The following is a 14447-nucleotide window of genomic DNA, read 5'->3' on the forward strand; positions in this document are numbered from 1 at the left end:
TCTTCAGCTACTACTGCCCTATCACATCATTTGATCTCAAACCTTAAAGTGAATCAAGAGTTGAAGTCTGAAAACCTTAGCAAACACCTCAACTGAGTACCTGGCCAGAACGATCGTGATGTGAATCAATGGCGTGGACTCTCTACCTCTCATAAGTCACCTTCCCTTGAGTCCATCTACTGGATCAAAAATCCATGAGGCTTATGACACAAATGACATTTTCCCCTTTTGTTTCCTCCGATAATGACAAACCTTGATCCCTGGTCAGATAAGCTTCTAGGAATTGAAGGTGATTTAGCAGGCACGCTTTCGTCTTCCGCTAGTGTGAGCTTTTGGTTTAAAGGATGCAATTGAAGGAAGGATATTCAATCCCTAGTTGTTGTGCTTCCATTGAACAATCTCAAGTTGACCGGTGAATTTAGAGCACTGCAAGTCGAGTTGCATCAAGAGGTCAACCATCCACTTTGGACAATGATGATTCCTGATAGGATTGAAGTACTGTCCAGTAGCACCTTCGCTAGTTCATTGCTACCTTCGAATCCCTCCACACATGACGAGATATGGGGAAACGACAAACCACCCTTCAGCCACACCCTCCATCAACCACCACCACTCCCTACACCCGTCTGTCTAAATCTCTATCCACTAAACCTGATCTAAAACAACGACCCGAGCGACTTGCACCGGATCAAAAAGCATTCCACCCACTCACTGGGGCCTCACGCCGATGCCGTTCACATTCCTGAACATGTAGACGCCGTTCTTGTCCTCATCGGCAACAAACTGGCACGAACGAAGCACCTTCCACAACGACTTCCACATCGACTCGCCCTCGTACCGGTAGTGCTCGCCCATGACCTCCTTGATGGCCTTGGTGGCCTTTCTGGCGTTGTAGAAGGGAATTCTCAGCACGTAGTGGTGGAGAACGTGGGTTTCAATAATATCGTGGAAAATGTGCTGGCCCACAAACCCGAAATCACGGTCGATGGTGGCTGCAGCGCCTCTGGCAAAAGTCCATTCTTTTTCAGAATAATGGGGCATCGAAGGGTCGGTGTGCTGGAGGAAAGTGACGAAAACGAGCCAGTGGTTGACCCAGAGCCAGGGAAAAAACCAATTCACAAGCACAGGGAAAGCGCCAAAAGCCTGGGTAGCAGTGTAGACGCCGAAAACGGTCGCCAAGATGCCAATGTCGCTGAGGATGATGTACCAAAACTGGTTTTTTTCGAAAATGGGCGATTTCGGAGCGTAATGGGACTTGGCCCACCATGAAACTCCAGGAATGCTCTGACCCGTAGCGTTGGTGGCTAAATAAAACTGCAAACCGCCAAGCTGCTGGAAAAGAAGCACCGCCAAAGTCCAGATAGGCAGGTCCTCCATAACTTCTCCGATCTTATTGGCTCCATGGCCCTCCACAAACTCCTCCTGGGTGTGAGGCACAAAAACCATATCTCTGGACAAATGGCCTGTGGCCTTGTGGTGTTTGGCATGGGAGAATTTCCAGGAAAAGTAGGGCACGCCGAGGTACGAGTGGAGGACCCATCCAACAAAATCGTTGATGTTCTGGTAATCAGAAAAAGCACCATGTCCACACTCGTGGGCTAGGATCCAGAGTCCAAAGCCAAAAAGACCAATGAGGTACAGCTGGAGCGCCCAGAGACAGCCTCGGACGAGCGGCAGGGCCACCATAGGAATCATCGAGTTTCCAGCCCAGCCAATGAAAACCATCATGGCGATATCTCTGGCAACATAGCCTAGAGAACGCACCAAGGAACGGTTGTAGCAGTCCTTGGGGATCGCCTGGAGAATGTCCTTGATGGTGTAGTCCGGCACACGGAAGTCGTTGCCGTGGGTGTCTTTTGTGACGATTCCGGCCGTGGGGGCCTTCTGGGTGGTTGTAGTAGAAGACATGGTGTTGATGAAAAAACGGCCTGTGGGTTTATGTGGGTGTGCACCTCTCTTATCCGGATGGGCTACGGGGCTGAGGCGCAGCGGCGGCGGCCCCCGGCGATATTGGTGTCTACGGGGAGCTCTCAGTTGGGAGACTTCCATGAAACTACTAGTTTTTGACGGGGAGCTACGTGGGGCGAGATTGCTGGGCCCTGGCGTGGCTGCAATTTCCGGATAAGAAGGGTGCAGCGCATCGCAGAAAAAGCACGTCAAGGCGCCATATGGTCCGGCCTTGCAGCCACTAAAAAAAGCTCAAAAATAAGCACATGGCGCTTGGCGGGCAACCTGGAAACGCTTTGTTTTCTTTTTGTTTTCTTTTTGGGAGGGTTAAGGGATTTTGATTTTTTTGTTTTTCTGTTTTTCTGTTTTGCTTCTCTGTTTTGCTTTGTCTTGTCGTAAACACGCCCAACGTGGGCGTCTTTGTTTGAAAAAGCGTGAATCTGGAGAGGTGATTCTGGTGACTCTGGTGAATTGGTGATTTAGGTGATTTGAATCTTCAACCCCTAAATTTTGAGTTATTTAGCTGTTCACGCCCTGCCCATGTTGCCCGTTTTTCAGGCCACGGCCAAAAGCCCGTTTTACGCCTTGTGCATTGAAGTGACCAGGAGAGAAAGGGAGCAAAAGAAGAGGGATAAGGATTTCAGGTGAAAGCTTTTGGAGGGTTAGACGCTTTTTGACGTTTTGTGATTGAAAGTTTCGAAGGGCTGTTTTGTGGAGGTTCATGTGGATCGGCTATCGTGCCAGTGTTCATGTGCATCCAGAGGGAGAAGGGTTTTTTGTACGGGATAACTGGATATAGCCGATTCAGCATTGTAGGGTGGTAAGTTAAATTATGAAGTTTAGATGAGTTTTCTTATTAGTCTGAAAGAATGGAATGGCACTAAGTCACATCTGCATTCCATTCGACTCAGCCTATATGGACAGAATGGGCTTCGGGGACCTGATCCTTCATTTTCTGTGTTTTCAAATTCTACTATAAATACCAAGGCGGCCCGCTCCGAGCCCGATACACAGCATCGGAAGTCCAGATCTAGTGCATGCCACGTACCTGGTTCCATACTTGGCTCACATACCTAGTTCACACGGCGTAGGCAGAATAAGCTGCCACGCATCCTGATATTCACTAATTGGGCTGTAATAGTACATTTCATGTTTTTGATGAAAAGGAACCAAAAAGTATCCAGGTATTGAATGGTCTGAAGGATCAGGCCAGTGAGCCTTTTGTAGAACCTCAGTCTCAAAGCTTTCACATTTCTTTCCTAAAGCAGAACCCACCACTGCGTCTTTTCCCTAAAAAGAATTAAATCCTCATACATCCACATCCTCGGCTTCGGCCATTCTCCCGGCTCAGTCACTCATGGAATGTGCCGTGGATGCCATAGAACATGCCGAGAACGTACCGTGGAATGTGGACCCAGATCCGCCATTCATGCAAACGAAGCATTCTGAAAAGTAGGTATTTTCAGCAAGCCCCTCTCAAGAACCCTTGCTGTTTGAGTAGTTGCGGTTGGAATGGTGTCCAAGCCTCTGTTGTCTGGTGCAGACACCACTGTAGTTAAGTGAAGCGGTGCCCTACTGGAGGACTTTGAAGTAGCAGGATATGGTTTTTGTGGTCCTTTAAAACGTTTTGTTCAATTGTTTATGTGATATTGCCTGTGGAGATGAATAAAGGTGCCAGTGACTCAATTATCAGTACATAGAGAGCGAGCCGTACAAACGGTTCCCTCAATTGCTGGACTTCTGGATAATAGCTCTTTTTGGAAATAGCAAATAATTCTATTCACCCGGAATGAGCGTCTATCACGAGCCAAAGGAGATCTGGAAGATAGTGAACCAACTTTGACAGATTCCAGCAGAAACCAACCCGTCATGATCAAATATCCCTTTTTGCCATTGTATTCTTTTGCAGACTTCCCTACTTTGCTGGCTTCCCTGTTGCCGCTAATCCATCGTCAAAAGCCTTAAGTATCCCAGACCTCAATAGCGTCTTGAACCAGAGCGTCTTGTACCGCACACTCAAGCTGTTGTGGATATCGTCGATCTTCGAGTCCACCTTGGTCATTTTCTTGTGGAAGTTAATCATGTTAATGCAAATTAGCAGGCTGTTTGAGCTTTTTAGGATCAGCCTGTTTTAAAGGCACCAGCATCTCTTTTATCAGAATCCCACATGGAACATTCACTACACCTACCACGCTGCTATTGGCCCGTCAACAACAATGGTGTTTCACATGTTGTCGTAGATTTGACGAGACATTCATGACAAGGCGGCTGTTTTGAAACAAATCCGACCGCTTCACTACTGGAGTTGAAACACCTCTCTCCAATTCTGAAACCAACGCCATCAGAACCACCCCCAGCAATCCAAAAGTCTCCTCCATATGCTCCATTGGTCCCGCTTTCCAAAACCATCGTTCGATGGCTGCATTGCTTAGACTAATCGTATCAACACAACTACCCAAAACGGAACTAGGTCAAATTCAGAACCAGGCCCATTTCCCAAAACACCATCGTCTACAACAAAAATCGAATTAGTAGCCCTCAGCGTGCATGCCTCTCGGAACAATACAGCCAAGACCGAAGTGTCACAGAGGTGGGTTGTTCCGCTTTTTGCCAAGCAGAATTATTGCCCTTTTTCGACTAGAGCAGCTTTGTTCGAGTACCATGCCATATGAAAGCAGCATTCCAGGTACGGTGGTTGGGTAACTGGGAAAGGAAAAGAAACCAAAAGGAAGCGGGATGGTATGGCAGGCATTGAGGTGCAAACGTTATGAGGAGTTCCATGGGATCTCCGTTTTGGGATAACCGAGAGGAACGCAATTTGGTTATGATTCTGGAAGCCCAGATGTCTGGGTTAGTCGTTTTCGGTTAGGTTTAGGCGAATGGGGAGGTTTTTGTGGGTGCAAATACGAGTATCGATCGGGGATGAAGATCCGATGAAAGGGCACACAACGGCGGTGTTGTCATGGATACGGTGTCGGGGAGACCTAGAGGGTTTAGAGGTTAAGAGGTTTTAGAGGATTGGATGAGGATTGGATGGTTTGAAGAGAAGGGATGGTTAGAAGTAGGTGGATGGTAATAATGTGACTGGTTAGGGTAAAAGTGGGGTCCATTGAAGAGAAGGAGGGAAACAGGAGTTCGATGGATTTATGGAGTCATTGAATTTGGGAAGGAGTAGTTGGTCTATTGCTTCAATTGCTGGAATAGTGTATCCACTGATTAACTCAACTCCAGTATACCTGGTGAGAAGCCCACTTATACACCATCACCAATTGACCATCAGAACATAGGATTAACAAAATCCAAATCTCCCCTCTATAACAACCAGATCTCATTTCTTCCTTTAGATCTCTCCAACAAGTGAATCTTCGCCGGCATCGAATCCGGAAAAAGTAGCAATATTATAGTGGCTTTGGGAGGCTTGACACCGGGGCTTGGACCGAGTCACCTAGTCTGGGCCATACCTTTAATCAAGCTTTCCACCAAAGAAGCCACAATTCCATTGACCCGTTTTCTCTAATTTCTCTCAATCGAAGTTTTCAATCGAAGTTTTTCAATCGTAAATTCCATGCCACTGTTAAGGTTCACCGTCAACGCACTTCATAAGACAACCCAAAGGAGCACACACCGTCCAATCAGAAAAATCTCCACCAAGCCTTGGGTCCATTCCACAAAAGCAATCCCAGAATCTACAGTCAATTCGATAAATGCAAAACTCCAAATCGACTTAGTGAATTTCGGATCCACAGGCACTGTCCCTTCGGCACCTCCTCGTCACATGGACTTACCGAAAGGAGGTTTTGATGATTAGCGCAACTTCGCCTAGAATTAGCGATTCAAGGCCCCTCTTTTCACCATACACTTTTTAGGAATGGAACAAATGCGCTCATCCGGGGAAAGCCTCGTAAGCCACTGATGGCCGAATCTGCGGTGGCTGAAGCAGATTTTGTAAAATTTCAAATTCTCCAGAATCTCTCTAAATTCTCTGACTCTTCTATAAAAAGAACGACATTTCACCGTAATTGATCTCTGTCATGTCCACGCTTATCCACCGTGCATCTGGTCCGTCTGCAAAAGGCAATAGTGCCGTGCGGCCACCTCTCCATAATTGGCACTTGCGGTAATCCTGATTCTGTAAATTCTTCAATTCTTAAATCTTCACTTTTGAAGTTTCATTTTCGCTTTTCCCTTTTAATCTATAGCTTAAACCTTCGGCCGTTTCTAAGCCGGGTATTCCTTTTTCACGATCGTTGCTTCTTTGGGCGATTAGCCACACCACCGCAAAAACGACATTGAGAAGGTGAGGCTGACCAAAAGGGAAACACGCAAAACGAGCGACTTCTCGATCCAGCAAAATCACTATGGAGGTTTCGCCTCGACTCGCTTGCCTTTTGTGACGAGATTTTCGTCATATTGTGGGAGTCGAACAATGCTGCGGCTCTTGGCACTGGCACCTTTGGGGCCAGAAAAGGAGGGGCTCGCGAGGCCCCTATTATCAATGCCCATAATAAAAGTGGAAATTAGACCCGTGCACCACAACAGACCCTTGGGGGCCGTCACCTCGTGCTGTTTCGACACCTGTTTCTGCTTGGCTATTCTTGTATCGTGCCTGGCCACGGCTGATGTTTGCCCGATGCGGAAGGTACAATGCGGCCTGCACACAAGCGGTGCCAAAATCCCATACGCGCGGATTGTCCACCGCACTATGTGCAGTACACGGCGCACCTCCACGCACCTCATTTTACCGCTTCGGGAAGTGCTGCAAAATCTCCAACCGCCCATACCCTTTTATCCTCTTTCTGAAACACCCGGCAGAAACCGCCCGCAGATCGTCCCCACTTTCCACAGGTACTTAAGCAGCAGGTTCCCACCCTTTTTTTTTTCCTGTTTTCCTTCCTCACCTCATCTCGCCCCCGTCAATCATGAAATACTCCACCCCTACTCTTTTGGCCATCTTGGCCTCGGCTTCCTTCGCTTCTGCCGCCCCTACCGCCATCGACAATACCGAATTCACCCACTCTTTGGTCAAGAAGGAGGATGTCGGTCAGGCTTTGCTGATTTTGGACGAAATCGCCTCCTTGAACCACAAGCGTTCCTTGTCTGAGGACGATGGCGAGATCACCGAGCTCTCCAAGAGAGCCGACAACTTGCTCGGCGACTTGCTTTCTGCTCTTTCCAACTCGGGCATCATCGGTAACGTGTGGCACATTATCACCACCGACGAGCAGCTCAAGGGTGTTTTGGGCGACTTGATCAGATCTGCCGTCAGAGGCGCCATTGCCCAGGGCCCTGCTTTGATCAGAGCCGTGTGGCAATCTGGTTTGCTCCAGCAGGTGTTCTCGGACATCTGGAACAGCGAGGAGTTGAGATCTGCTTTGTTCAACGTGGCCAGAGCCGTTTTCTCTTCTGGTTTGAACCTTTTGAGATCCTTCCTTGCCAACAGAAACAGCGGTGGCAACAACAAGAGAGAGGAGCTCCCAGAGGTGCACAACTTCAACCCTGACGTGTACTACGACAAGCGTGACCTTATTTCCGTTGCCCAGACCGTTGTCAACGCCATCAGACAGACTGGTATTGTCCAGGGCTTGGTGCAGAAGGCTCTTGCCGACCCTCAGGCTTCCATCTCCTTCTTGACCTCTGCCTTGAGAAACGGTGTTGTTGTCGCCAGAGACATCTACAACTGGTCCAAGGACAACGGTCTTTTGCAGTCTGGCCTCAACTTCATTTCCGAGCACGGCCCAACTTTTGCCAGAGACATTGCCAACTTCTTGGGTAACAAGATCCAGAACGGCGAGGCCTCTGTTTCTGACATTGACAATGCTTCTGGCGGTTCCGGTACCGAGACGGCTTCTGCCAATGCTAAGAGATCTGTGCCCACCACCATGGTGCAGAGAAGACTCTACTAGGCTCCTGGTGAGCACATACCCTTTGGTTTTCTTCAACGCAGTTAATTCGGCCTAGGTAGTAATTTATGATTGGACAAGAGACTTGTAGATGGACAAGCGAAAGCGAAGAGTAGATTTTGTGTAACCCAGTCTATTGTTATAAGCGAGAGATCGACTAGCGATGATATCAATATGTATTGATCAATTGATATCAATCGTAAATTCATCAATTGGTATCTATAAATAATTGATCAATGGTATCTATCCAATGAGGCTTCTTATCAATTCACGGGATATTTTCAGCCTGAAGTTTATTTCGAAGTTTATTTCTAGAATGGCCTGCTTGGTGTTGCACGACATTACGAAAAATCGGGGGACACAAATACGAAAAAAATAACACCAGCAACCTCGATATCGTCAAAACACGCATTAGTGGAATTTAATAATAATCCCTGTGTTTCGGCAATTATTGAACATTCATCTTTGTGTTCGTTGATTGTGGATCAGCCTGCTTTTGGGTGACATAGGGGCCATTTCTCGTTTCGGTAAAAACATGTACTATTTTTGAAATATACGACACATGATTTCTTGATCAATGGGCCAATTGCTGAAAGTCTATCCACACTGTGGTTGCAAAAAAAGAAACAGAGAACCAGAGGCTTAGGGCGGGTTTGCTAGGTTTTTACGAGCTCGGTTAAACACATGTTGCAGAGTCGAAATGGGGTATTTGCCCACTTAACCTCATGACTGTAGGATTGAATCCTTTTTCGCTTAGACGGGTTTGAGATGATGACTCGAATAGGCGTACAGTGTGAGCCTTTGCCTAATCGGGGAATGTATGGTGATGCATGTGCATCGGTGGGTGCATAACAAAGGTGCCCCTTTAAGCGAAGCTTCCATCGAATGCGGAGAAGATGCTGCCTCGCGAGCAAAAAAAGGGTTGACATGGTCACGTGACATGGAGCACATGACCCCAGTGAGACATTGGTGTCTCACGGCGACACACAGCACGTAGATCAGCATAGTCAAAGGCCGGCGTCTGCTTCTGCATTTGAAGGGCTCGATCGGTAGGTCTGATCGCCCAATGGGGAATGCTCTGCTTGGGAAAGTCGGTAGTTCTTTCCACGTGACACCTCCTTCTACCGCGACATTCCACCACTGACGCCTGCGACAAGCGGCTTTAACAGGTGGCCTACGGGTCTAGCATGCGAGGAGCCGGTCGGCACCACCCTCGTAAGTCGAAGGGACCAAGCGACATTTTACGGCTGTAGTTTGGGGGATCCTGGGGTAGTTCAAGGTAGTGCGGTGATCATAATGGTTGTAGTAGTGGATGGAGCTTTGGAGTATAATATGCTGAGCAGAGACACCAGTAAATATTTCCTAGGGACATGTAGTTTTGAGTTTATTAGCCGGGGAGAAAAATTGAATCACCAGAATGATAAGCACTTCGTAATCAACGTCTCTTTATATTTGAAATGTGGGTTGGCTTCCACTAAACTGCAATGCTTTCATAAACGATTCGCTTTGAATGCAAGCTATCTTAGTGGAAATTCGGGTTTCTTGAAACTGATCTAGTGAACGGCTGATCAGCTTGCCTTCGGGACGGCTGCATCAGAAATGATCAGAATGAAAGCGACATTACACCTCTGTTTGAAGATCAACTGGGGCACTTTCCTTAATCATACAATAACAATCAACGAGCGACTTAAGCTCCGAAAATTTGGCCAAACGGTGGTAATTTTAAAAGAAGACGATCTGTTTATGGTGAATTCCTTTTGAGTCAATGTAATTCTGGAGCTTATCAAACCCGAACTATAAATCCATTTTTCCGAAAAGCACAATTAAGCACTAACCATAGCAGTTGAATTTGAGGAAGACAAGAAATGACATGATTTTAATGACGGGACCATTTTTCTTGTATGGCCAACATGAGCTCCATACACCTCTGTTCCAGCCCGGGCCCCTAGAGCACCGTACCAGATGTATCATTCATCAACAGCCCGCTTTTCACCCTTTTCCCCAAATCTTTCATAATATAAGAATACATTGCGCTGATTTGTCTTTTCTGTAAAATCTCATCCCAGTTGGCATTTGGCATACCACCAAACCACCCCCACAGTCAGGTCCACTATGTGAGACCAAAGAGACAGAAAAGCAAAGAAACCCAAAAACATAAAAAAGAACAAGAAAATGCAAACGGCACGCCTACGACTTCAAAAATAGAAAAATCCTCCAGATCACTGATCCCACCCCTCCATCAGACTGGCCTCCCTCGCACCAGTGAAAAACTATGAGGTACACTCCATCACCACACTCCACCACCCCACCACCCTACCAAGCCACCCCTTAAGTAAATAAAAAAAAAACACTTTTACCTCTTCATCTCTACTCTCTTAATTTTTAATTTTTGTTTTGGACGTGCCCCACTTGCCCTCCCCCACCACCCCACCATCACAATTATCGCGACAATTTTTCACCAACAACAATATTATGTTCCTTCGAAGTCTCGGAAGCGCCTGTCGCCGCCAGGCCGCGTGTCGTTTCAGCACGTGGCCCCAGCGTCTCAACGAGCTCAAGACGATTCCCCAAACGTACGAACAGGAAAAAGTCGTCCTCGACGAAATCAACAAGAACCTTCCTGAGCGAGACATCGCATCGGCCTCCAGACTCAGAAACATTGGTATTTCCGCTCACATCGACTCGGGCAAAACCACCTTCACGGAGCGTGTTCTTTTCTACACGGGCCGGATCAAGGCGATCCACGAGGTCCGGGGAAAAGACGCCGTGGGAGCGAAAATGGACCACATGGACCTCGAGAGAGAAAAGGGCATCACCATCCAGTCAGCCGCCACGTACTGCTCGTGGGACAAGGACAACAAGCCGTACCACTTCAACTTGATCGACACGCCGGGCCACATCGACTTCACCATCGAGGTGGAGCGTGCGTTGCGTGTTTTGGACGGAGCGGTTTTGGTGGTTTGTGCTGTTTCCGGTGTTCAGTCCCAGACGGTCACGGTGGACCGCCAGATGCGCCGTTACAACGTGCCACGTGTCACCTTCATCAACAAAATGGACAGAATGGGCGCCAACCCGTGGCGGGCGATTGAGCAGATCAACGCCAAGTTGAAGACTCCAGCTGCGGCGATCCAGGTGCCTATTGGTGCCGAGGAGGAGCTCAAGGGCGCCGTGAACATCATCGACAGGGTGGCGCTCTACTACGAGGGCTCCCAGGGCGAAATTATCCGGGAGGCCGAGGTTCCAGCGGATTTGGCGGATTTGGTGGAGGAGAAGAGAGCCACTTTGATCGAGACCTTGGCGGACGTGGACGAGGAAATCGCCGATTTGTACCTTGAAGGCGAGGAGCCGCTGACGGAGCAGATCAAGCAGGCGATCCGCCGGGCGACGATTGCGAGAAAATTCACCCCAGTGCTTATGGGCTCTGCTTTGGCCAATAAGGGCATCCAGTCTGTTTTGGACGCTGTTGTAGACTACCTTCCGCAGCCCAACGAGGTGCTCAACACGGGCCTTGAGCTTGTGGACGGCGAGGAGCAGCCCATCAACCTTGTTCCTTCTTCTGCAGAGGCTTTTGTCGGTTTGGCTTTCAAGCTCGAGGAGGGCCGTTACGGACAACTTACGTATATTCGTGTGTACCAGGGCCGTCTCAAGAAGGGCGCTTTTATCAACCACTTGAAGTCCGGCAAGAGGGTCAAGGTTTCCCGTTTGGTAAGAATGCACTCCAACGACATGGAGGATGTGGACGAAGTTGGAGCTGGTGAGATTTGTGCTACTTTCGGCGTGGACTGTGCTTCTGGAGACACCTTTATTGGGCAGAATCTGGACCGCCACATCACCATGAGCTCGATGTTTGTGCCTGAAGCGGTGATTTCGCTTTCGTTGACGCCCAAGGGTAAAGAAACCGCCCAGTTCTCCAAGGCCATCAACAGGTTCCAGAAGGAGGACCCCACGTTCCGTGTGCACTTTGACGCCGACTCCAAGGAGACGATTATTTCCGGAATGGGCGAGCTCCACCTTGAAATTTACGTTGAGAGAATGAGAAGAGAGTACGGCGTCGACTGTGTTACCGGAAAGCCCCAGGTCACCTACAGAGAGACCATCACCACGCCTACCACCTACGACTACACCCACAAAAAACAGTCTGGAGGTGCTGGTCAGTACGGTCGTATCATGGGAGACATGAAGCCTTTGGAAAAGAACGAATGTACTCACCACGTTGTGGGCGGCAAGATTTCCGAAAAGTACCTCGCTGCCTGTGTCAAGGCCTTCGACGACTGCTTGGAAAAGGGTCCTTTGATCGGCCACAGGGTCATGGGTGTGGGAATGCACATCAACGATGGTCAGACTCACGTGGTGGATTCTTCTGAGTTGGCTTTCCGTTTGGCCACTTACGGTGCGTTCAAGCAGGCCTTCCTCAACTGTAACCCTGTGATCATGGAGCCCATTATGTCTGTGGAGGTGACTGCTCCCATTGAGGCTCAGGGTCCCGTTGTGGGTTTGATCAACAAGTTGGGTGGTATTATCACCGAAACTGCTAATACCCAGGACGAGGTGACCTTGACGGCGGAGTGTTCGTTGCACTCGATGTTTGGTTTTTCTTCGAGTTTGAGAGCCATGACCCAGGGTAAGGGTGAGTTCACGATGGAGTTTTTGAAGTACGCCCAGACGTCGCCGCAGTTGCAGAGGGAGTTGATTGCGGAGGCCGAGAAGGAGAGAAAGAAGAAATAAGCGGGAGGTTTGAAGTTTGAAGTTTTGGAGGTTGGTGGTGGATTTGGATGTTGAGATGGCGGTTAATCGCTTAAATCGCTTAAGTCGGTTTTGAAATCGCTTTTGCACATTTCGATCCATTTTTTCAGTTCGCCAATTTCAGTGAAGAGATTGAAAAATTAGAAGGGGTTTTTTGTTGGAGATATTGGCTTAATTGCTGGTTATCTCACTTTCTGGATCCCACCACGATACTGAATTGCCAGACACTGCGCCATCACATGAACATAGCGGCGGGTGCTGTGCGTTTCGGCTCGTGAGAACGTGTAAATAGAACATTAGAGTTGTTGATAGTGAGCTGGTGGGGCACTTTTGGTAAGCTTTTTGTAGAAATGAGGTTGTGATATTGGTGAGTTTGGTGGATGAGAACGTAGTTAATTCTGATAATGAGTGGTGATGAGATTAGATATGAAGAAAAATCGAATGTTTGGGCCATTTATGTCATATTCCATTGTTCTTGAAGCATTTACGGGACAGCATTGTGTGGAGGTGTTTTACGGTGACTTTTTCACTCCATACCTTTCCATACTAAAGCTCCACCACAATACTTGAACACAGTCAAATGAACATGAAACGATGAACTAATCAAATTATCAACCTAGTACTTTTGAAAACCCATCAAAACTTTGAATTTTCAGATGAACTTCATTGACTTCATTGACTTCATCACTGAGTACCTCATGGAACTCCTCCAACCTACTACACAAGAGCCGTGCTCTGGCCTCTGCAATTACCGTGTATTATATATGTTTAAGCCTTGGCAGCGATCTTAGAGACGGCCAATCTCTTCTGCTTTCTCAACACCATAACCTGGAATCTCTCAAAGTCAGAAAGGTTGGCTCTTCTCTGTCTGACGGCCAACTTCTTGGCCCAAGAGGTGGCAGCCCACTTGCCGTCAATGTCGGCAGCAGCCCACTTCTTGTTAACGGTGGCGGTTCTGGAACCTCTTGGCAATCTCTCCAACACAAGGGGGGTCAACACAACCTTGTTCAAAGGGATGGCCTGTCTCTCGATGGCGGGACCGTCAATCAAGACCTGGCAGTTAGTATAATGTACAAAAGGGGGTTGTTGATATCGGAAGGGGGATTTAACAGGATTTGATGGATTACGGGATCTCGGGGTATCTTGACGTGGAGTGGGAGTTTGGACGTGGGAATAGCACCGTTGTGTTCGTCTTGGTTCAGAGAACACGGTGGTGTGCTTGGCTTCTCGATATCTGGGAAAATGGGCGTTTTCGACGGAGGTTACATACTCTCTTCTGGTCGATGATCTCAACGATGGTGGCCAATTTGGAGTTGTCAATCAACACAATACGGCCGGACTCGACGTATCTCCAGTTGGCGGTTTTCACGGTGGTAGACATGATTCGTGTGTGGAAAAAGTTGGAGAATCTAAGAAAGCTTCTTTTCCAGCATAAAATTTTTTTTTTTCCAACCCTCACTGCCTGTGGATGGTACTGCAGATAATGCGCTTTTTCTCACCATCTCTCGCTGCACTGTACTGAAGGCTGCTCACTGTGTGAGGTTTCCGTACTGCAGATAGGCTGCTCACCATAGTTAAGCTGCCGCGGTGGTGAGCGCTTGAGCTGGGGTGTACTGGTCACGTGGCACATTAGGGCTGAAGCCCTCGACACCAGAATCTTAATAGAACACGAAGGGGCCCCCAGATCAGCCTTTCACTCTCAAAACAACGTTACTCTGCCCTCTATTATATCTCTAATGGCTATAGTAGTGGCAGGGTCCAAAACCCGTGCACCCAGTGCCACTATATAAGCACGCGCTGATCCATCGAAAACTCCACAATCAACAGTATGTTGGAGGATGATGATATAATTTGCGT

The 14447-nt window shown here is 48.1% G+C and overlaps 4 protein-coding genes across 4 annotated transcripts; 2 read left to right on the forward strand and 2 right to left on the reverse strand.

Moving 5' to 3' along the window:
• Positions 1–708: 708 nt before the first annotated feature.
• Positions 709–1908, reverse strand: FAD3 (Fad3p; the record flags this gene model as incomplete). The annotated part of the gene is made up of 1 exon (XM_024858593.1): positions 709–1908. One exon carries the CDS (start codon positions 1906–1908, stop codon positions 709–711), a length of 1200 nt encoding a protein of 399 aa, XP_024713080.1.
• Positions 1909–6866: 4958 nt separating this feature from the next.
• On the forward strand, positions 6867–7850 carry OP4 (Op4p; the record flags this gene model as incomplete). The annotated part of the gene is made up of 1 exon (XM_024858594.1): positions 6867–7850. One exon carries the CDS (start codon positions 6867–6869, stop codon positions 7848–7850), a length of 984 nt encoding a protein of 327 aa, XP_024713081.1.
• Positions 7851–10319: 2469 nt separating this feature from the next.
• Positions 10320–12572, forward strand: C7M61_003251 (uncharacterized protein; the record flags this gene model as incomplete). Its single annotated transcript, XM_024858595.1, has 1 exon — positions 10320–12572. The coding sequence occupies one exon, from the start codon at positions 10320–10322 to the stop codon at positions 12570–12572; it is 2253 nt and encodes a 750-aa protein (XP_024713082.1).
• A 786-nt stretch (positions 12573–13358) lies between these two features.
• RPL14 (60S ribosomal protein eL14) lies at positions 13359–13971 on the reverse strand (the record flags this gene model as incomplete). Its single annotated transcript, XM_024858596.1, has 2 exons — positions 13359–13643; positions 13861–13971. 2 exons carry the CDS (start codon positions 13969–13971, stop codon positions 13359–13361), a joined length of 396 nt encoding a protein of 131 aa, XP_024713083.1.
• Positions 13972–14447: the final 476 nt, after the last annotated feature.

The sequence above is a fragment of the Candidozyma pseudohaemuli genome (assembly GCF_003013735.1).
Source record: "Candidozyma pseudohaemuli strain B12108 chromosome Unknown scaffold00008, whole genome shotgun sequence".
Classification (NCBI taxonomy): Eukaryota; Fungi; Ascomycota; class Pichiomycetes; order Serinales; family Metschnikowiaceae; genus Candidozyma; species Candidozyma pseudohaemuli.